Source organism: Meriones unguiculatus, chromosome 11, assembly GCF_030254825.1.
Source record: "Meriones unguiculatus strain TT.TT164.6M chromosome 11, Bangor_MerUng_6.1, whole genome shotgun sequence".
NCBI lineage: Eukaryota > Metazoa > Chordata > Mammalia > Rodentia > Muridae > Meriones > Meriones unguiculatus.
This window is the reverse complement of record NC_083359.1, coordinates 112,832,394-112,856,856: the sequence shown is the minus strand read 5'-3', so window position 1 is coordinate 112,856,856 and position 24,463 is coordinate 112,832,394. Positions and strand designations below refer to the sequence as shown.

Sequence of the window (24,463 nt, the reverse complement as noted above, 5' to 3'; positions counted from 1 at the left end):
CCAGGCTGAGGTTCCCAGTGGTCTAAGTGGCACACTGCAAAATCTGTCAAAGTGGCCACTCCTCCTTCCTACCCCAGTCTCCTGTGGGCACAGGAGCTGTCAAAATGGCAGCATCTGTCAAAATGGCAGCACCTGGAGCAACAGCGATATCTCCTCGGCCTGCTGCTGTCATGAGGTACCACTACAGGAGATGTCCCTATGGCTGCACCTTCTTTCCTGCCTCAGACTGCTGTCTGCTAACACAGGAGCTGTCCACTGTGGTGGCAGCTCCTCTCCAAACTCCTGGAGTGGCAGTGGTGCCTCAGCCGAAGCCACCTGCAGTTGGGAAGGTCTTCCCATCCTAACTGCTGCAGGAAAAAATGGGTGAGAAAAGGCTACCAATCCCTGAGCTCCCCAAGCTCAGTACTTGAAAGCCCACCATTCCTCATTCTGGAAATCTCTGTCCTGAAAGGCTCCACCCCGTAATAAAGACTACATAAGTCCTGCCCTTTGTTCCTTGCTGTCCTCTCCCAGGAGCAGGGGCAGCCAACCCCGAATTTGTCCCTCCACACCCTGTACCCTTCCAATATATTTCTTTTATAAGGTTTGCTACCTGGTATGACTCTCTCATTGAAAGAAGCCAAGAGGCAATGAAGAGAAGAAATGAAGTGAAATGGGGCTGACACTCCCAAGTTCCTGAACTCATCTGGGGATATCCTTCCCTGCGAGCTGCAACACCTCTGCTGAGGAGGCTCCCTCTCAGAGCTGTGTGGTTCCTGGGCTCCTATGTCTCGGATGCCCTTCCACCTGAGCAGGGAGGCCAACACCTAGCCTGTTTTAACAGAAGAAGATGGTCCTACCATATAATATAGATGGAAGCATATTTTTCTCTAGTCCAGTCTCCCAGGACTCTAATGTACTCTCCACCCATCCTCCATGTTCATCTTTAAATAGGCATGGCTCTTGACTTATGATGGTCTAATTTCATAGTAATATAGAAGCAGAGGCTCTCAACAGACAGTATTTTCAACTTTCCAAATTTAATCTTAGCTATACCAGTGCTGTAAAAGAAAATGTCTTACAGTGTTTGATAGGGCAGCAAGGTGAAGATTCCAGTTAGATGTGACTGAGTGTAGATAACTAGTATTCCACAATAGATTCCATTACTAGTGGTTTAAAAGTATATGTTAAATATAAATATAAAGGCACACTTTTAACAGCAATACTCAGGAGGTAGCCACAGGCATTTGAGTTCAAGGTCAGGTTATTCAACAGAGCAAGTTCTAGGGCATCCAGGGAGAAACAGAAAACCAACATCTTGAAAAACCAACCAATGTCCCCTCCCCCAAACACCCCCAACATCCATTTGCATGTCCATGAACTATTCAACACCTCATTACAAGATGGCTCTTTAATGAGCCATTTACAAGGTTTTTGCCTAAGTGCTGGCTCTGCAGGTGTCCTGAGCACCTTTAAGGTAGACACCTAGGATCTTCTTCCTTCTCTTCTTCCTCATTGTCCTCTCTGCTTGTTCTCCTCTTTTACCTCCTTTTTCTCCTTCCTTCCTTCTTCCCTCTCCCCTTCTCTTTTCTTTCTTTCAATGAGAGAATAGGATCTCTCTACATAGCCCAGACAAGTCTTGAACTTGTGAATAATCTTCCTGTCTCAGTTTTTGAGGTGCTGGGATTACAGGTAGAAGAACCATCATGTCCAGGATTACATGCAGTTTTGATTTGGTGCATCTATGAACCCATCACAAGTCAGGGATTTCCTGTGTGCATGGGGCTATGTTTCCTTAGTCTTCCTCTGAGGTATTTCCTATGGACCACTTTAGCTTTTCATGTGCTGGAATTATGTATATGAACACCTGCTGAGAAGTGAGTTACATGTTCCCAACAATTTAGGTTTTATTTTAATCTCCTCAAGTATATTCTTTTTGCTAAGGACCACAATGTCTGGCTGAAATATCCTGGAATTTTCATAGGATCTATGAGGTGACAGTGTTTTTTAACACAGAAGCTCATGCTGTCATGAAAGGGAAACACATGTTACAGAATAGTCTTGTTCAGCCTCATCACATGCTCACCCATGCTAAGTGAGTCACGGAACCTCTCTGAGTTTTTGTTTCCACATCTGTAAATACTACTAGATACTAAGATTAAAACATCTATCAAGGTAACAGTGATGGCAGAATTTCTACAGTTGCTCAGAATCCAGTTTTATGATTCCACCCCTTGCATCACGGATCAGGTAGACATAGCTGTTATTTCTGGGTGCTGCTTGCTAACTTCATAATAAAATTATTTCATACTGAACAAAGTTCTGGGTGTCAACTCCCACTTGTTTTTGAAACCCAGTCCTTCAAAGACCACATGTTCTTCTGTGGAGTTAACGGCTTACAGTCTTTATCCACTAAAGTGACTCAAGAGATTTTTCAGAACTAATCCTGAGTGGCCACTTGTCTCTTTCGCCTCTGTCTTCTGGGAGCTGTGAGTGCTGACCTTCAATAGGATACCTGCTTCTGGCAAAATGAAAGCAAGGCTGAGATGAGCTGATAGAGATCAGGGCCTTACTGCATGCTGCCAGCATTCACGCACCCAGGTAAGGTGTGTGATCACAGGTGAGAATTTGCATGTATCTCTTGGTGGTGAGAACTAGTCAAAAATCTACGTATTCCTTGATGCTTTCCTGACTTTTGTCAATGGCTGCTTGAACTGTAATCTGTGTTTTCAAGCCTCTTGGGATCACAAGGAGTAAAGGAAGCTTAGGAGAGATGGAAGGAAGACAAAAGATCCCCTCTTACAAAAACATGCAAAGGTACTTAAGATATTAATTGGAGAAAATAATCACCAAATCACCTGAGTATTTTATTTGATGCATGTAGGAGCTAGTTGTAAAAAAAAAAAAAGCAGAATTTTAAATAATTTTGGAGTCATAACTGATGTAATTAGGAGCTCAGTGAACACTTAGCATTGAGCTGTGCTTATTAAAATTACTGTTTTAATCAGAACATTGCCAGGGAATCATTAATAATACAATGACTTGATTCCCTGGAACTCTAATTAGACCTGGACTTTTCACCACCCGAGTGTAATCGGGTTTGGTTTGGCCATGCACCACGGGTGATGCATTATCGTTTTTGGGCATGAGAGGCTGGAGTACCACTCCTGCTATGTAGTGACTGCTGGGCACTCAGTTTTGGAGCAAGCGAAGGACCTGGGAATGCTAAAAGGTAGTGGTGATGATTGGCATCTGTAATGGCAGAGAGAGACCCATCCTTTGTTGGAACAAATTGTGCACACTCCTCTAAGGGGAGCAATAGCTAGTACCATGACTATACGACACATTGTATTTCTGGTGCCTCCTTCTCATATGCTACCTCTCCTAAACTCAACACAGCACCACAGAACAGTGCAGAGACCCAATTGTTCACTCAGCTACAATGAGGTTAATATGTCAGAAAACTGGCCATTTCTTATTTTTCTTGTAACACACTCTGTGTCACCTGAATCAGTTTCTCTATAACTTCCTTACATTTTAGAGACATTTTTCACAATGAAGTCGAGCTGGAGGGAGCTCTGTGCATGTGCCCATATGTTGCTAGATACCTGGTGGAGCTGGCATTGTGGGAGAGGGGGTCTCTGGTTGGTTATATGGCTCTGAACACAGAGCCTGGGGATGTACATCTTCAGCTGACATGCCACTCAGAGCATTACCAGAACTGATAGGATCCCTATGGGGCAGATCCTCTGAAGATATCAGAAGGGTGGTTGAAAGTAAAGGAAGCAGAAATGTGCTCTCTCTTCTGGAGCATGCTAACTAAATGAAAGGACAAAACAGATGTGAGAAAAGATTGGAATACTTAAAAGGTAGATCTACAAGGTGGTAAATTAAACCACAGTTAAAAAGGGCAAATGTACTGAATGGAGATAATAGAGGATGTGGCAATGGTCGGAGTAGGGTGATGCTAATTGCAGACGTAGTCATTAGAGTAACCAGAGAAAAGGGGTGGTGATCAGTGTGGGGTGACAGTGAATAGTTGGGGGTACTAATCAGAGAGGTAGTGTCAGTAGGTAGTATTAATCAGAAAAATGGCACTTACTCAGACAAGGTAGGGGAGATAGACTTCATTTGTAGAGGTATGGAGTACATATCATTCTTTTTATTTTTTACTAAGTATTCCCCTGGCTGCTAGTGGAGGTCTGAGACAGTGTGATTTAGCTGACTGAGCACCACCAAACTAACAAGACACTTTTGCATAGTTAAATAAAGGTGACCCTCTAGGTACATTAAATGCTACAAAAAGCAAGGGCCTGCTTTTAGCCACTATTTCCCCATCAGCCAAAATTTTTTTATAGTGCAATCTGAGCCATCATATCTTACAACCTTAATCCTAAAACCTTTAAAGTAGAAGACAGAAATGTAGTTGATGGGTATATCAGAGATTCTACCTCACTGACGCAGGGGCAACATTTTTAGTACTAAATATTATAATGCCTTTTACAATTTCCAGAAAGAAGTAGGATGTTCAGAGAGTCAGCAGTCAAGTGTGAACTTGAGAGCGAGGAAGTATCCATGGAATAGGTTAGATGTAATAAGGGTTTGGGTGCAAAGTGTTCTAAGCATGAAAACACCAGAGGCCACAGTGAGAATGAGATGTGAGATGCACTCTGGGCACAGGAGGATGCAAAAAGTTTGCCCTCATTTAGACTTTTTTCTTTGTTGGTTCCTTCAAGTAATAATCAAAGACATGAATAATTCCAGGATTGTCCAAAGAAGAGGAGCGTGTGTGTTGGGGGGAGGGCATCCAAAAGCCAGCATGCTGGGATGGACATGTCCATCTCTGCAGAGCTGATCAGGATTTCTAGATACTCTGTGAGTGGGGCTGAAATCCAGTGGGCCATCTAGCACCCAGCTACCAATGTCCCCCTCCCTGAAGTCCTCCATGAATCAAGGGGATGTCAAGACACAGTGTAAGGCCAGCTCAGAAACAGCCGTTGTGTTTTGGAAACACATAGTCAGGTCTTAATTCAAGAATTCCTATGTTTCTAAAGAAAGGTTACCATGTGTGAGATCTGACATATCCACAGATGTATCCCATGTATTCAAGCTGGTATACAAACAGATCCCTACCACACGCTCACAATATACATCCGTGTAGTCTCAGAACACACACTCACACTGACCCACTCCACCCATATTCATGTCACACACTCAGTGCATACTAGTGTGCTAAGTAACTGTTCCACCTTGTCACGAAGGCGCACCACTGTGAGAAGAAAAGCTATCAGGAGCTGTCTCCCTCAGCTTGTCCTGAAGAAGGATTGGACTGACCAAGATTAAACAGAGGAGTTTAAAATGATAAACAGACTTTGAAACTGGCTTAAAGTCTTAATGAAAGCCACAGTGGATAAAAGAACCACAAGGATGTGTTCCATAAACAGCCATAAATATCAGACTAACAGATGGCATCCTAGATACTGCCGTTTTGAACTCCATCAAATTGTTCTGTTAGAATGGTTCAATAAATAATGTAACCCAGCCCAATGTTTCTTGTCAATAGAGCCTCAGAGGATGTTCATTGAGGGCCAGCAAGAAGGCTTGATGCATTCTTGCCCTGGGGGAACTGGTTATGTGAGTTTGCTTGTTAAGTCTAGTGCATTCTACAATTCTGTATATGCAGTGGATTACTCCCATAAGAGGGTTGTTGTGAGGACTGGATTTAGTCCTAGATAGCTATGATAATAATTTAACAGCACTAATGACTTACTATTATGGGTACTTTTAATTTTCATTATCATCATCTCTCTCCTCTTCAGCTCTTGGGGCCATGGGGAGTCATGGTTTTTACATATTGGGTGTGATTGGCAGGGAATAAGGAAGAAAGGAGATGGGACAGAAAAGGAATAGGAGAGCAAGGAGAGAGAAAGAAACTCAGGAAAGCAGAACCCATCGAGGTAGCCCATCCATAGTGTGGATGTATTCTCTAGGCAAAGGGCATCAGGGGAAGGAGAGGCCATTGAGTAGCCAGAAGAGGCCATCAAGTAGCCAGACAGAGTATAGTGCTCTGAAGACTTACAAGGATTTTTATTGATATAATATTCTCCTGTCTTCAAATTTACCCCCTTAAGAGTATATGACCCAAAGTGTTGAGTATATTCATGGTATTGTGAATAAAATCAATAAAACACATTTAATTTTAGAATACTTTTCTTCACAACTTTCCCAAGGATTACTCTTGTCCATGAGCAGCCACTCTATTCCTTGTGTCTCTAGCTTCTCTACTCCAAGAAATCCACTGGGTTGATTTTCTGTCTGTTTATTCTATGCACTTCCTATTTGTTGAACCATCCTACATGTGACTGGTTTCTTTCACTTAGCACAGTGTTTTGGATAAAAATAGAATTTCATCCACATTCTAGTAATTATTAGTAACTTTTTATTTAACTCAAAGTCAAGAAAGTGCAGGAAAAGAGCTTGAGACCCACATATGCGTGATTTTCATTTTGCAAGCTACCCAACTGTTCATCCTAGAAGCACCATTGAATCAAGGTTGTCATTAACCGGCCAACTTAGGGATTCTACAGTTGGGGGGTGTCTTTCATTTTTGCCACAGGGGAGACCAAAGTACTGTGAAATGATTGTGTTTTGAGTGGGATGTTTATAGCCTATATACAGAGCAAAGTGGGCTGTAATGTGAGACTGCCTGGTGTGGCTCATGATTTAGATTTAATACTGAGAGACAAATAAAATTCTCAAGGTATTCTGTCCATATGTCTCTCTCTTAGCTCTTAAAAGTGACAATTCCCAGCTCAATTTTTACAGTGTAAAGGCTGATTCTCCTCTAATGGTTATCTCCCATTGCTTATGTTTAAAGTAATTTTATGTGCTAAAACTGTAGTTTCAGGATGTAAGAGGCAGAAAGCAATAGTCCTGGATTAAGGTTGAGAAAGGCCTCAGTAATGCTGGAAAGGATCAGGATCACACTTGTTCTGTAATGGAAGCGGCATGAACTTGTCCCTTAGCTCATTCTCTCCCTAGAATTAAAGATATGGAAGGATATCTACTCCATCTAGTTGACAGACATGTAGGATGGGAAACATTTACAGGCTGTGTGTAGTCTTATTTTTCCATGATGAAGTCTGCTAGCACTTCCCTGTGGCCACTAGATGTTAGTCTAGGGCCACAGGTAAGAAGAAACTGGAAAACATGAAAAATGGAACCAGAGATTCCACTGACTAATATAGATGCCTTAGGCAAACCCAACTAAAGATAGTTGAGAATATTCTTCCTGTACATGTAAGGCCATTTTTCTTTCCTATAATTTTCAGTGTTGATTTAGCTTGAATTATAGGGAAAGAAGTTGCTGTTAGCTAGGCCAAGATAGTGCCACCAGTCACAGTGGCTTGGGGGCTGTGACAGGATGACAGTAGAGAACTGGAAAGAACTCAACAAATGGCCTGTGAGCATATAGTTTGATGATTGCTAGTCATTTCTTATCTGGGGTGTTCAATGGCTAGTACCTTCAGTCATCTTAATGAACTCCATGAGAGTCTCACAACCAAATTAATTTTTAGAAGCAAATTCTTTCAAAAACATAAAAATAACTATATCAAATGGCCTTTGGAGTATGATCTTATTTCATGAAACCAAACAATACAATATCAGTGATATAAAAAGGTCAGGCATGAGTAACAAGTCCCTAGTCATTTAATTACATCCTGAGTGTCATTATGCTGGCATCTCAGAGAAATACCCTCGCCCCTCCCTTTCACTGCTGGACCACAAGAGGAATAGCACAAGCCTCCCTCCATTGACTAACAGAAGCCCCTGTTTAGTCTCTAGGCTGCTTAGAAGGCTATCATCAATACCCAGCGGCTACATTATGCACCCTGTCTAGAAGAGGCGCCAGTCAGATTTCTGTTGCTCCAGAGTTCCTCCTTCTTTGGAAATTTAGCCTTGACTGCATCTTTGGCAAATAAGTAGGTAATCCTATAAGGTAAATAGGATTCTGGAAAAAGTGGGGGTGCCAACAGTTTCTTCATTAATCTAGACATGCTCCAATTTGCACTGGGAGCATAAATTTGCATGCTGAATCCCAGAAGCCCCAGGTTGTACAATATTAGATAAAATAAAATTAAATTTTATAATCCCCTATGACCATATTAAAACTCAATAGTCTCAGCTTGGCACAAGGAATAGGTTTGCCCACCTTTGCACAACTTCTTAGTGAAGTTGCTTTCTGAAACTCAGATTGAGTCTGGTTGTACAGCTGGCAATGTAAGAAGTTGGGAACCCCGGCCTATCTAGTCCCCTACTCACTTAGAGCTTAGATGGGAAGGAATACAAGTGCACTGATATTAGAGAGAAGGCTGGTAGACTATGGTTATCTCAAGGAGTGAACTGGAATGGTTTTGAATTCTGCTTGATGCCCAGGAGGCAGAAGACAGGGAGGAGGTAGCAAGCATGTTGCCTTTAAACAAGATTAAAGCTTCTGTATATTTTTCAATCTACTTCCTTGTTGTTCCTCTTTCAGAAAGGCTGGTAGAGAGAACTCCATGAGCTAATATGGTCAGCCACTGTGACAGAAAAGACACAGTACTTGAGGCAAGGCACAAGTGACTTCTGAGTAAGGTGAAGTAGAGACATGGTTACAACAGAGACTAGCTTGATGCCCTGCATAATCTTCTAGGTCTCAGAGGCAACCTTTACCTCACCAAGGTGATGGTTGATTTTTCAAGTCCTTCCTGAACTGGGATGTTTTCTGTGGTTATATATATGGCATCAGATATGGAGTGTTTGGTTTTGTGTCCTTTGGTGATGTCAAACAGACTTCTGCAAATAGTCACTTGGAGATAGTGACCTACTGACTAGGGAATTCTTCCAGGGCTTGTCCATGACGGTGGGAGATGTTTCATAAGATCTATCCTTTCTTCCATTCGCTGCATGTTACACATTGTGCCCAGGGTACTCTTTATACCACCCTGTTAGCCATTGGTGGAGCCATTTCTCAATTGCTTCTATCAGCAATTTCCTTGAGGGACCCTTGAATCAAATAGGCAACCTGAGGATGGCAGAGGCAGGAATCTCATTTACCTAACACAAATGGCTTCTGCTGTCCTCTTCATCTCCCAATCTTAGGAATGAGTCCTGAGAATGAAGCTTATGAGAGGAGCTACAGGCATACCTGGTCATGTTCTGGGCCCAGGGACAGCTGACCTTTCCAGTTCAGCATTTTTATAAATCTTCCCTAATGAAGTTGGGGGAGGAATTAATGAATAAATGATGGTTAAATCACTCCCTGCAGAAAACTGATGCTCGCAGCCACGTCCAGAAAAGAAGCTTGAAAATCCTGCAGCTGACTTGCACAAAAGCTTTAAAACTCTTTCCAAGATGGGAAGACAGAAGTTTTGCCAACACCAGTGATAGAGGCCAAGAGAAGATCAAGGTAGATGGTCTGAAGAGTAACAGAGTTCCTAGGAAAACATTCTTAAAGCTCATTAGGAAGTGACATAACACACACATATGCATCCATACACTATAAACATACACTGCATGCACACATATGCATACACACCATACACACACTCTGTACACACACACTGTATTAACCACACACTATTAACTCCTTCAGCCAGGTCTATTTGGCTCATTCCTGGTCTTTTGAGAACCTGTATGTCAAGTTTACTTCTTAGTACATTTGTAATTTCACATTCCTGATCACTGACTGTCTCTACAGACACTCTCTACTGTGTGGTTCCTGGCTGCACACCTCAGTCCAAGTGGCTTGGAGAAAGTAATGCTGGCTCAAGGAAGAGAGAGTCAAAAAAAAAAAAAAAAGCAGAAAAAGTAGCTGGCCACAGCAGGCCAGCTAGATGTGGAACTGATGTGGAAGTAGATGCAGAAGGAACATAAATGAAAGGAGTAGGTGATCTGTAAATCTTAATAGAGCAATTCTAGGATGCAGGCTGGGAGGAACTAGAACAAGGCTGATGAGTTATTGAGTAACACTAGAGCACATAGCTTACTAGCCTTTCCTCACATTGCATCCTGGGTGAAATGGCCTGTGGGACAGGATCAGTGGTATTGGTGCAATTGTTCTACACCCACTGCCTTTAGGAGTCTAGTTATGATAGCAATGATGTTCAGAGGGCACAGAACAGGTCACCCACCTTGCAACCTGGTAAGGAGCAGGGTTCAGGGAGAGAGCACCCGGCTATTGAAGAATGGGAAGCTAAGGGTGGGGGATGGGCACTGTTAGACCCAGAAGTAAGAGACCCATATTGAGCAGTATATCAGAGGTCAGGCTGCTTTTTTCTTGGCACCCCAGGAGATGGAGCAGGAGAGCTCTGCTGATTGCAGGCTCTGCAAACTGGCAAATGAGCTTCTATTTTCCTTAGTCTTGTCTCCTCAGACATAGGCTGGAAATAGATGCAACTAGCAGGTGACTTCAAGAAAAACAAACAAACAACAAAGAAACAACAAACAAAAAAACTAGCAACTTGCTAGCTGTTAGGGGCTTAGTGCCAGAGAAGAGGAAGCTCAGGAGTAAACCAGGGAAACAGGCAGGGATGAGCTGCATCCATTCTATAGGCTGAGTTCTTGCTGTCTCAAAAATCCTACATGGATCAGGCATTTAAGTTTTCCAGCAATCAAAATAGTAACCATTGTCATTGCCCTTACTCTATAGAAGAGAAAACTGATACTTAGAGAGGCTAAGCCAGGCCTTAGGGCAAAGCAGAACTGCAGAACCCAGATCTGGATACAGGATGACCTGCCTACAAGAACCTTGCTGCCATCCTAGGAAGCCTTCTTACATAACAGCTTTCTTTCTCTGTCTCATTGGCACTCAGCCTACAAGTATTTATTAAGCACGCAACAACTATTGAACATCGTCATCTCCTGGGGAAACAAACCCAGCCAAGGTCCTACTAACCATCAACATCACTGACAGAAGAAACTAAAGACTAAGGGGAAATGGCTTTATCTTCATACCATTAACTGGTAGGGCTAGATGCCACCCTTATCATACAGCAAGGAATAAGGCTTTCTTAGGAGGTAGTGGACCAATACTGGTATCTTTCTCTTAATGATGTCACTGGAATCCAAGACCTGTCTAGAAGCCTAAAGGTGGAGGGAATGAAGGGCTTGTACTAGGGGTCAACTCTAGTGATAATCCGTGTACTGGGTACATGGTTGTTTCCTCCATGCTGCTGAGGCTGGGAAGCCTGAAGTTCCCTCTTTCCAGGCTGGACCCCTTTACTTTTGGGAATGGTACTCAACTGGTTGAAAGGCTGTACACTTATGTGCAATGTGGTTTCTTAAGGATTGATACTTCCCAACCTTTCCTCAGTATTAACAATCTCAAGTTTGTGGAAATACTATTCATTTCAAATATTCTGATTTTTCATTCTTAAATTCTTCAATGATTTCTTTTTCTTTCTTCTCTTTTTTTAAATTTAACTTAACCACCTGGTGAATTCTCTCCTTTTATAGGGAATTGGAGCATTCCCTCATCCACGAAGACTTCTCTGATTCAAAGCTGGAAGCACCCTGTTGTGTTCCCAGCCCTGTACACACCTCACTCATGTGTCACTCTTTGTGTGTATGTGTGACTGTGTGCAGATAAGCATAGTGCTGCCTCTGAGCCCTTACTGGCTGACCTCATCTCTGCCCATGGCTCCCTTTCTGTCTGCTCTACTGTGTCTACTCATCCTGGACTTCTCATCTTTATACATTACCCAAATGATGGAAGCTGAACTAGGCTATTTCCTAAGCTGCCACCAGCTGATGACAGTGGGTACTCTTTCATCTGGTGGCAATTTCAAACCCCAACCTATCTGCAAAGAGGAGTGGGGGGTGAGAATATCTGGCAGGTATGGACAAGGATGGTTACTTGAGTCATAGTGGCAAATGCTCAGGAAATTAAACCATGAAGCAAGTAGATCCCAGGTTCCTAAACCTGGCTCACAAAAAGAGCAAAGGGCCAGCTAGAAAAATGCAGTCAAGTTTGAGTCTGAAACAACAAAAGCCAAGCCTTGGAAAAGAAGTACCAACTCACACTTCTCCCTGTAATGTCATAGAAAAAAAAGCCTCTTTAGGACAGAGATTGTTCCTCATTCATGCGGGGATAGTCACCGCCCTACACTTGGTGCCCACCACCAGGCATCTTTACACCCAGGGCAACTTCCAAGCACAGAATACACAGGGCCCTTTGAAAGAATTAATTTCACAATGGGGAAACTAAGGCTGCAATTAGCCTTGACGCAGTTGCCCATATGATTCATAAAGCAGATGCATCATTTTCTGCCATTCTCTACCTGCCTTCCTCTGAATTTCTTTACAGACCTGAGTTTGACCCTAAACATTCTTACTTGGGCATCTGCAGAGAGCATGACTGTCTGGCATGAGTGTGTAAGCAGTATGCTAGAGTCACAGTGAAGACAAGTTCCTCCTGTCTTTATGTGAACCTGCACAGCTGGCCACTTCTGGAGGAGGGTTGAGGCATTGCTTGAAGAATTCACAAGAGATCAGTTTCCTACCTCCTAAGGGCATCATTCATAGTGTCTAGATCAAAGTTCTAGGAGTGTTTCTGTGTCTATATCATTTTGAGTGAGAAACTTGTAGGGTAAACTGTCCCTCTGTTCCTGTCCTTGATCCCTACACAGTCCTCTTATGTATAGCTTGCACTCTTACTCTGGAGTAGGCCCTGGACTGTAGATGCTACCTCTTCCCAGGAGTTCTCTTCCTCTTCTCCTCCCTCTCTCCTTGGCTGATAAGTATGCTTCTCTCAACACCTCTGAAAACTGTATCTTCTCATCACTGTCCCAGTCATTGGGAGATAGAAATAAAGTGGGTTTTTTGTTGTTGTTGTTGTTGTTTGTTTGTTTGTTTTCTGTGACAGCTCCTCTGATGTTGCCCTCTTTTGTGTTGATCAAAACAAAACAAATCAGACTGTCAGTGCCTGACTGAAGCCTAATTGGAAATCCAAAGTGGCACTAAATGTTATGGTCTAAATCAAATAGATTTAGTTACCAAAACTAAATACTGAGTGCACTAGCATCAGTGCTAGTAAGGAAAGGCTGAATAGGCAGAGGCTGAGTTCTGGGATATCATTCCATACTTGCCATGCCATTTGGTCTTGGTAAGGCCTTCCTGATCCTTAGGACACTAGCTGGAACCAGCAGTTGAATTAATCCCGGCATACTGGGTTCACTCTCAGATGGTACCTGAAAGGCTGAATGAAGCTGCAATGTTTCTTGTTTTCTCTTCCTGGCCTCCTTGCAAGCGTTGTCTTTGTTGAGTAAACCATTTTGGAAATGCACAAGGGAGTCATGAGATCACCCTCCTGTCTTTCAATGGCATTGGTGGTAGTGGAAAGGGCATGAAGACAAAGGCTTTGCCATTGCCTGAGCTCTATTCCTAAGAGCCCTACAAACACCTTCTTTGGGGGCTTCACATTCCCTATCAGTCTAACATGGCTAATTAATTGTCTCTCAGTTTCCCTTAAGGAGGAGAGAGTATTCTTGGTAGAACATTGATCTGCTATATAGTACACAAGGCAGTGGCACCAACCTTCTTGGACAGATTTTTTTTTTTTCTGACTACAGGTGTTTCTTCTACTGTCCCTTGAATGAGTCTGTGTTCTGAAACAGTGTTGGCATTCTTTAATTGAGTTTTTTCTTTCTTTTTTTTTGTAACAAACTACTACTTCCTTGGGAGTGCTAGCTTAGGAGAGCCTGTGTTTCCTGGAGCCTGGAGCCCTTAATGGAGAAATTGCAGGATGGGAACAGGCACAGCAGGGGTCACTGTTTTCAGAGTTAGGAAGGGAGCTTTGGCTGGGGAGGCCCAATCCTGCTGTTTGCCAGCTTTGCTGCTCTGGGCAAATTAGCAAGCCAGACTTAATTTCAATTTTCTTATCTATAGAAAAGGCTGGGAAAATAATATTCATTAGCTGAGGTCATGTTTGTAAACTAAAAAAAAGTAAAACATTGGCATAAATATTAGATTTCAACACATCTTAAATAAAGCAGAGCTGAGAGGCCAGACAGCCCATAGAGTTTATACTGTAGGTGTGGTTATAAGCTGAGTCTTGCTCTGCAAGGCTTGGCCTGGTGATAGGCATGGGACATAACCATAAAAACATAATTACAATGCTAACATGTACTAAGCAGGCATGCAACGCCAGGTGCCTCTCTGAGTGCTTTTAAGGCATTAGTTCATTGAATTAATTCAGTGAACACTCCAGCAGCAACCACAAGTATGCCCATTTACAGATGAGACTCCTGAGGCAGAGGTGAAGCAGCTTGACCAAGGTCTCACTGTAGTTAGTCCAGGAGCTTGACTTGACCTGGTTCTTGATGCTAACTGCTCATGGTAGGTGACTGCTTTCAAAGGTACTTATGAGATCTAGGCTCCCTTTTCTGTGAAACAAAAGGCTGTGCTTCTTGAAATAATCTCTAAGGCTAACTAGCCCTGGAGCCCTGTACCAAGGCAAAGAGGAAACCTTTTCTGGAGACCCTAAATCTGAAGGGATTAGTGAAAGCACTTCCTGGAGAGTTCCAGTTGCCTCAGTCACTGAGCACCCTGCCCACATTCTCTCTGTAATCTATATTCCAACTCCACCAGCAGAATTTGATGGCCCTCCCCAGGGTAAGACTCCTGTTTTTTATCTCTACACCAAACCCACACTTACTAGTGCTGTTGTTGTCGTGAAAAGAGCAGGAAGAAATCATAAGGAGACTATCTCCAGGGCAGAACTATTTATAAGATATTTGCTGGACCATTCCTTAGAAAGGCAGCGTTGTCCAAATCTGCATATGCAAATGAGTTACCAGTGGACAAAGCTATGCATTATACATGGTAGACACTTAATGGTCTGCTGAATGAAAGAGGCTATATATGCAAATGATATGCAAATCTCTCCTAGTTTAATTTGACTCTTGGGAACATCTTCAGCGACTCTCTGGGGCCTAGGTTGTTTTAAATTTTTTAAATTAAAACTTTGTACACACAATCACTGCTTCCTTTTGCCTTTGCTGAGCAAAGCCACAGTCAAGTTGGGGAAAGAATGCTGGTCTGAGCAGCCCTGGTTCTCCTGATGACATAGATTATAGCCAGGGCAAGTGAGCTACTCTTTGGGCATCTTGAATTAAGATCCAGTAATTTCCCATCATCCTATCCTTGAAACATCACCGCGGGCAGTCAGGGTGTCCGCCATCAGCAGTTACTAGAAAGAAAAATCAGAGCCCCTGCCAAAGCTGAAAGCAGAGTCCCCATTTAAAGTCCCCTGCCCATTTAGAGCAATGAGGGTATTTGGCATCAGTCTGTCCAGCCTGAGCATTGTGTTTAATCACTTCTTTCCAAACCAAAGAACTTTAAAATAAAGGCTGGAATTCTCTCTAAAATACTGTAATCCAAGTGTCTGATTAATAGAGTAGGTTAGCAGTTCTTTTCCCTCAGGTGAAAACATTTATTTTTTAAAAATGTTCCAAGAGAATATTAATGGCCAACAATGATCCGGGTTAGCCTCTGGGCTCTTTGATGCTGGTGATGAGGGAACTCAAAACCTGGTGGGAGGAAGTCATGGCTGGCTCTTTGTACTGTGCTCCTGGAGAAAGGATTCTGCCCTTTCTTTGGGAAAAATACTGATCTGAATGAGAATCAGCTCCTGGGCCACACAGAGTTCCAGGTCTTTAACCAGAAACACATGTGCACCAACAGCTTGGATTGAAAGTATAACAGCAACCCCCTTATCCTCACTTCCCTAATCTTCAACATCCATAATTCATCCAGTTCTTCCAGTTCAACCATCTGCCTACCCCAGCCCCATCTTCATGTGTCCCCTGAGCTAAGGCTCCTAGGCCAGAAAAGGGGGATGCCCATGACAGACACCTTTTGCCTTGTAAAAACACACATAGACAAACTCTGTCTACACTGGAAAAGTCTTCTCCCCTGGACTAAACAAATACCCACAATCAAAACTAACAGTCTGAGGTGTCAGAATGCAAGGCCCTATGACCCTGGAATTGTGTAGTTTTTCACATTATTTGTTTCTACAATGTCATCATGTAACTTAGGGGTCTTGGTAATTCAGTAGCTGGCTACAGGTGTCAGGCTTAATATCCAAGGCATGAACATAGCCCTTTTGAAAATGGTTCTGGTTTTGGTCCTAGATACAGTTTAGTAATTATTCAATGGGACTAAACTAGTGAAAAAATGTGTTCTCTGGTGAAGCTTGCTGGGTATTGGCATCTCATCATGCAGAAGAATGGTCTGACCTCCCCTTTCTTCCCACAGCCACGGAGGGAAAAGTGTGTGTGTGTGTGTGTGTGAGAGAGAGAGAGAGACAGAGACAGAGACAGAGACACACACAGATAAAGGCAGACACACACAGAGACAGAAAAAGAGACAGACAGACACACAAAGAGAGAGACAGAGACACACAGAGAGACAGAGACAGACGAGATGGAGATACACAGTGATAGAGACAGAAAGACGGAAGGAAGGGGAGCTAGTTCTCTGCCCATTGGAGACTGTGGGAGGAGGGGTTTCATAATCTATGTGTCTGATGACTCCAGGCTGAAGTTCTCATTGTCCTATACTTGTAAACTTCTTAAGACAAGGTAGTAAATGTGCTCATCCAGCAATTATGCACAGTGAGGAATACTTGTCTGTGTCATGAGGGAGAGCTATGCCTGAGAGCTTGGACAATGTCACCATGGCAAGACCCATGATTTGACAGGGAATGTCCCTGTGCTGACCTGTTCCTGACAGAGTCCATTTCCCAGCGGTACTTTCAGCACTAACAACATTGATGTGGCCCTTTTTGTGGGGACTTAAACAACCTTAGCCAACAAGAAGCCTGAAGGAAAACCACCGGTGTGTCCTCACACACTTGTGTTGACCCTGGATCTGAGTTCTGGATCCTTGCAGTGCTGAAAGTGCCCAGTGAATATTTTTCATCTGGGATTAGAGGGGCCATCTCTGAAGTCCTGGCCAGCTCTGGTGTTCTGTGGCCTATTCCTGGCAGACAAGGAACCATGCAGTTGTTTGCTCCCTAGCCTAATGTCTTAAATTGTCTCTAGATATTTTTACACATAATTCTCTCAGAGTGACAGTCACTAGAGTGAAGAGGCAAGTAAAAGGGATGAGGAGATCCCCAAAGCCAATCTCATTTCTGTCTTATTTGTGTGTGTGTGCGCCTCACTTTCAGAGTCTACAGCTAACATGGTTGACATGTTAGGGACTACAGCAGAGACTGTGTTAAGACTGCCAGGTCGTAAGGGTGTCCAATATACATGGATTGGTTATCAGTCTGGTCAAAAGTCCAGTCTTAGCCCCTTGTTTGTTGTTAAGTTTCATGTATGTGCATGGTGGTGGTATAGGTATGTGCATTTGTATATAGTGCCCATGCAGGTCAGAGATGGTATCAGAGCCCTAGGAGCTGAAATTACAGGTGGTTGTGTGCTGACTGGCAGGAGTGCTGGGAACTGAATTCAGGTTCGTCTGCAAGTGCACTACATGGTTTTTGCTAAGTCATCTCTCCATACGTCATTCTGGTAACTCCAGATGTTCATGTCATTTCCCTGAGGCTGTGAAAAGATATGTTTGAGGTTGTTTGTAATATAGCAAACAAACAGTGTATACAAAAGACACTTGGATTATGTCTAGTGTTCACAGGCAGAAGAGGTTTATCCTGTCTTTGTCACTGAGCTTGGGGATTGGTTACATATTTGGAGAGGCCCTGACAGGTCCTTTCCAAACCAGATGCCCATACATGTGGCCTATGGCATGGGGATGACCTGGCTTGAAATCCTTTCCCTCCTCTCCACAGATGTTTGTATTCTGGCCTTTTGGCCTCACATAAGCACTAGGGGCTGCCTCTATGTGTTCTGAGAGAGTGGGATGTTTAGTCTACTGGGTACATTGCTGGATTTTTAAAATAAATGCCAAATTATGAGCACACAGCCCAGTCTGGCCAGGCCAGAGTTTTCGGGCTGATCCACTGGGACGACAGGTTGCAGCAGCAATGCCAGGCTGTAAGCTATTCTTAGGAGCAGGACATTCTCTGGCTGTAGATTGCAACAGAAACTTCTGGTCCTCTCTGAGGTACCAGGATGTTTTACTAACAATACCATTGATGATGAAGCCTAGACTGTGCGCTCAACACATACTAGGCACTTTATGTCTGTTCTTTTATCCTCAGAGCACTACTTTATTATTATACAGTATTATTATACTATTATACAGGTGAAGCAACTGAGGCTGAGAAGAAAATTAGATAATTTTCTGAAGTTACATAATAAATGGCTGTGCAATTGTGTCAGTCATACATACCAGATCTTAAACATGTGATTCGTCCTCTCTAAGCCTCCAAATGGAAAGCAGCCTAGGCCCCACCCTCTCCAAAAAACATCACCCATCTCCAGCCTTCTGTTCTTCCCAAGGCTCTCCAGCCTGCATGGAGCCATTCTGCACAGACTCCCCTTTTCCATTTCACCCTTCACTGGATCATTTTATGCCTCTATTCCCTCTGTTAATTCAATCTAATTAAAGTATAAAATAGAATAATTGCTTCCATTCCTACACTCTTTTCCCATCTACCCTGAGGACAGAGTGGTATTCCCTTTCTGGGAGTGGCCAGCTTGACAAGCTGGGTTGGAATCAGGCTGTGCCTCTTTTTTTTTTTTTTTTTTCATCTTCTTACTTGCTGTTTTACTTGGCTCCCAGCCTAACTTTCCCAGTACTTGCTGACTGACTTCCATTAGAACTGAGGGTCTGTGAGCAAGTTGTATTCATGTTCATGACATCTGCTAACTTACTGCTGACATCGTGAGGGTCTTCCGAGGGAAGAGCCAGCCTTCTCTTGATGGAGCACCTGGGCAATTAACAGTAGGACAGGAATTCTGTTTCCAAGTTTCCCCCTGGGACTGGCCCAGCCAAAGATCCATTAAGAGTACATTAACATTGACTTGTTAGGCAGTGGCACTAATGACCCAACACTTCCTACTAGTACTATTTCTTAATTACATTTAGTTAATTGACAGAGAGAAAGAGAGAGAGATCTGAGTGCTAGATTGGAAGGTTCTAGCTTTGTGCAGAGATGGAATACTCTCCAGGCAGAACTGGAAACCTGGTTCTACTCTCACATGGTCCCAAGGATGTAAGAGGTACCCTATCTTTGGCAAAGAGTGGGGGAACAGAAGCATAGAGGGAAGACATGAAATTACACTGTCCATAGTAGTTGCTATAAAGTGAAATTGCAGAAAGGGTCCTCACCATAGTATCCTATGAAGTTTGAATATGGCTTGAGTATGACACAACCTCACAATCTGGAAATTACTGTAAAGCCTTTAAGGAGGATAGATGCTGGTATGTAATTAGATCACTGACGGTTCTGTCCTTGGGAAGATATTGGTTGGCTCTTACAAAAGGGTTGTTAAGAAGGAGCAAGTCTAGCTCCTCCCCCACCTCTCTGCTTCTTGTCTTATCATGTGATCCCCCTCCTCAAGCATGTTCATGGATACCTACAACACTGTGACACAGGTAAGCAGTCCCTACCGGGGATTAGACCATACTGTTTTGACTTTGGCGCATACACTTCTTCACTTTACAAGTTACCTCATTTCAAATATTTTGTTACAATAATGGAAAATAGATATACTGCCTTAACCCATGAACATACTTACTGATCAACAAATTCCTACTCTCTGCATAATGATCATGGTTCAGGGAAGATACTTATAGGAGCATTTATCCATCTTTCCTTTAGAAAGGTCTTATGGTCTAGTGTCAAGCTTACCAATGCTGCTACTGAGTACAGTATTTGTAAGAGAACATGAAAATTGATTTATGTGTCAACTGTGTTCCAAAATTGAGACAATAAAATTCAAATTAAAATGAAGTTATCTGGAAAATTCATTTAGAAAATTGTTAATGTATGTTTCAGTAGACACTTTCAGCAGCAGAAGAAACACTTTATGACAAATAATCTAATTATGGTCATTTAATCTATTATAACGGTGGTTCTCAACCTTCTAATGTTGTGGTCCTTTAATACAGTTCTTCATGTTGTGATGCTCCCCAACCATAAGATCATTTTCATTGCCACTTCATAACTGTACTTTTACTATTGCCATGAATTATAATGTAAATATCTGTGCTTTTTGATGGTCTTAGGCAGCCCCTGTGAAAGGGCTGCTTGTCCACAGGTTGAGAACCACTTATTAGAATATCATTTCTCTCCCCCAAATGACCACAGGGTTAAGTGAAAAGAAAAACAACCAACCAAAATTCACAAAATAATTGACAAAAAATATCATTTCTCATTCTTGATATAGACACTTTATAAACTGAGTAAAAAAAAAATACCAAAGAAAAATTACCAGAACCCAAGGATCATTCCTAAGGACTTGACAGTACAAAAACTGTCCAAGATGTACAGGAAACATTTAATATTTAAAAGTATAAGGAAAACACATGTTAAAGTATCAACAATGACAATTTTATACTGTTGATTTAGTATAATAAAAATGCATTTATTGCCAATATTATTTTTAAAAGTCCCAACCCAGGACTTTGCTAAGTCTTGTTAAGATCTGGGAGATGCTGGAATTAGACCGCCATTTCTGTCTTGGACGCTTGTCTTTCCAAGTCCCCAAAGAGTTAAGGGACTAGGACTCTAGTCAGCTTTTGGTGGAGTCAGGACTAGAGGCTCCAAGACCTGGGGCCTCCTAGCTCAGGCAGGGCTAGCTGTTCGGGTCACATGCTGTTATCTTCATCCTAAGAAGCACATACCACTACATATCCAGTAATGGGCTATAGGGAGCAAGGGCTAGGAAAAGGCCATATAGAGTGCACATGGTAAGTATGGGCGTTGATGCTGAATAAGAAGAAATTCTTCATTTGGTATCTCAACTTTTCTCATGCTTTCCTTCTGTGAGATACACTGAGATTAAGTGGCTGTCCAAGGCAACTCAGCTATAAAATATGAGACAGGACTCAGGCATGGGGCTTCAGAGATACCTCATTACCTGATTCATATTCTTTAATTAGTAAAGGAGTAAGCTAAGGTTGTGGGATCATGTGAACAATAATGGCAAACACTGGGAGCAAAAACAGGCTACCTGACTTTGTTCTTACTGACTATCCCCCTGGCACACCTGTCTTTTATGAGGCCATTTTGAGTATCAATACTCTGTTCCGTGGCCTCAGACAGATGGGCCCTAGGAGCTGCTCTTGGCCATCAGCCCTGGATCACCCCTGCTGAAGTCACCTAACTAGCTCTTCTACATGATTTGCAGTTTCCCAGGGGACAGGCTTCAGAGCTCCACCACAAATCCCCCTTTAGACTCAGCCTCCTGATTGCCTCACTCCATTTGGTATGGGGAACTCCTACTAATATCTTACTTGACCAGAGACAGCCCCATGACATTAAACTCAAAGGATTACAATTTCAGCTTCCTGCGGCTGGCTGCTGTGCAATCTGTCTGGTTCTGACTATTACAAGAACAGAGTATCTGATACAAAAGACAGGTGAAAGGAAAGAATATTTATAAACAAGATACTTGGGCACTTGATGTGGCTAGGGCTGATAGTTTCAAATATTGACTAGGAGCTCATTATGTACCCCGAAGCTTACTGAGCAGTTCTCATTTCTGACCCAGTCTCTTTTCTCAGCCATCTGTGTAGTGCTAGGAAAGGAACCCAGGGCTTGAGCATGCCAGGCAAGCTCTCTGCTTTTGAACCACATCCTCTTCTGCCCACATTTTGAATGCATTTTCAAAAAGCATCCCATCTGAGAAGAGAATGTGCTGCTCTGCCACCTTCTTAGTCACCTTTAGCTCTCACTGGTTACTGCTATGTGTTTCTTGGATTTATATTTTAATAGACTCAGGGAACCCAAGAGATAGTTCTTGCCCAGAGTGATCTGCTTGGTCCTTAGGCATACAGAATATTTGAAAATACTACCAAAGCATAGACTCTTCATCCAGTGTGGTCACCCTTTCACTGGCTCTATAGTTGCCACTTCATCCTGCTGTCTGCAGGTAGTTCTTTAGAACTATCTGGGTGTTGGCCAAATGTCAGTAGGGTGTTATATTTTGAAAACGAGGATTTGGTGACTTGTGACTGTTTTTAAAATGTAGGGCTTAGAATTTATGGAGTAAGTATCTACCTTCTTTGTTTAAAAATAACTCTCTGGGGGTTGAGGGCATGGCTCAGTCAGTGTTTGTCATACAAACATGAGGACTTGAGTTGGACCTCTAGAGTCCATATACACACAGCCCCACATCTATAATCCTAGTAGTAGGGAACAGAGACAAACTAAACCCTGGGGCTTACTTGCTGGTCAGCCTAGTGTATTTGTTGAATAAGTTCCTGGCTACTGAGAGACACTGTCTTAAGAAACAAAGTAGATGATGCCTTGGGATTGATGTCTGAGGTTGGTTCCTAGCCTGCACACAGACAACACATGCATATACAAATGTATCCCCCACAGTACAAATAATTTTCTGCCTTAAAAACCAAAAAGAATAGGAGGAAAATCCTGGAGCACCTAGAGAATCTATCCAATGGTACAGATCTCTGGGCATATGTCTCCCTCATTAGATTGTAATCAATTTAAGGATAACAACCAAACCTCATTTGTTCTGATATTTTTTCTATACTATGTTCCCAATAATTATTTGTCCTGTAAAACTTTTCCAAGATCCACTGGTTATTTTATTGGGCTAATAGGCCAATGTTTGTTTCTAGGACTGTCTTACCCACTCTGGTTTGGCAAAGTTTCTGTCAGTTCTACTAAGTTCTCAAATGGATCTGTTTATGCCTCAACTGCAGAGGCCATATGAATAAAGGAAGGAAAAGACAGGTGGGCTCAAGAGGATCAAGATGTAATTTGCATTCAATTAGCATATGATTTGTGTCATCTATTCTCAAGAAGTAATTTTCAAGTTAGAGCTGCATCACTGCTTTCCTTATGCCATCATGCACCCATACCTTTTCCTTACTCCTGCACATGCCTCATTTATCATCCATTGATCCAGATTCTATATCTTTGAAATGAGAGCACACAGAACTCTGGGAATCATGAAACTGACCAGGGGCTTTGGGGTCTTTGAGGAATATTCATGGAAAGACACAGTTACTGGGAGATACCTAGTGAAGGGGTGGGTCCTCCAGCTCAGCTGTCTTTACAGTTTCAGTCAACATCCTGAGCGCTGAGACAACCTCAGAATCCTTGTCTTTCTTTTTTGTTATCCTCAGAAAAAAGGATACTATCATGGCTGCTGCAGAACAAATGGCTAGCCATGGCTAAGAAATTTGCCCAGTTTCTTTCCTCCAGGGAGTCTGGTAAATCCCATCATCCCTGATTCTTTCCCTCCCCATAGATCCTTCTTTTCAAACACCTGTAGATAAAATGTGAGCTGAAGAGTAAATTTTCCCTGGATCCTGAAAAATAGGGTTTGTGCAGTTGCTACTTTAGCAGAGGATTGAGGCATCACTTGTGAGGTCTTCAACCTCTGTAGTAGTTTCAGCTTTCCAGAATGGACCAGCTCCATCCTGCATCCCAATCTCAGATTCAGGCCAAGATCTCATCTCCTTTCAGAGCCCCATTTCAGCCCTGTCTCCCAGAAGCCAGGCCAGCCTAGAGGCCTAGATTATTTACACTCTTTGGCTTCCATGAGCAGCCAAATCTGTGGGCCCAGGAGCAGTAAATCTACCTCCTAATCACACCATGCTGCAGGGCTCAGCCTAGCTCTTTCTTGCAGGGCTTTTCATCACTCACCCAGACAGAGGCTGTGGCCTAGAAAGAAGCCTCCAGGAAGAGGCTTGCCCTGGTAGCTTCCCTCTATCTCTCTATAAATGCCACACAACTCTACCTTTCTCAGAATCCCTGCACAGCAAACTTGGAGTCTCTGCTGTAGGTTAGATCAACTTCTGATCAAAGGTGACAGGTTATCAGAGGTTTTCTAGAGTTGGAAAGGAGAGATATGTGTCAGCACTTACCTGTCTCTCAGACATAACATACAGGTAGAACTGATTGATAGAAAAGGCCATGTCCCGGAGGATGGGGCTCCCATCTTTGAACACAGAGACCATCTCATACTGGACCCCTCCATGGGGGGGACCATCAGCTCGGATCTGCAAGAAACCCAAATTGCCCTTAGTATTAACGTCCAGCCTTCCCATGGACTACCTGCTTCCACCTGGAAGGGTAGCTTATAAAAGTCAGTTGCTATTCCTTTAGGTCATTGCCCTGGAAAGAAGTGCAACTTATATTAAACTCTCCAATCCATTCACACCCACTTTCAGTATGCAGGATCTGAGATCTCCTGCTCTCTCTTTCCTTCTACCCTGTTTTCCCCTCTCCTCTCTCTTCCCCTTCCCTGTCTCCCTTTTCTTCTTTCTTTCTCTCATTTATTTGGAGCTAGGGTTTCACTATGTAACCCAGTCTTCCCACTAACCCATAATCCTCTAC

The 24,463-nt window shown here is 42.9% G+C and overlaps 1 protein-coding gene across 3 annotated transcripts in view; it reads right to left on the bottom strand.

Moving 5' to 3' along the window:
- Plxna2 (plexin A2) overlaps positions 1–24,463 on the bottom strand; it is a 204,742-nt gene that overhangs the window by 84,982 nt on the left and 95,297 nt on the right. For 2 of the 3 annotated variants that reach the window (XR_009584712.1, XM_060364968.1), the window contains exon 4: positions 23,992–24,126. The exons of the other annotated variant lie outside the window; for it this stretch is intronic. Coding sequence is in view for 1 of the 2 variants with exons in the window: in XM_060364968.1 (XP_060220951.1) it covers positions 23,992–24,126 (135 nt within the window). In the remaining variant the exon portion in view is untranslated. The remainder of the gene's footprint in view (positions 1–23,991; positions 24,127–24,463) is intronic. 3 annotated transcript variants of the gene reach the window in all.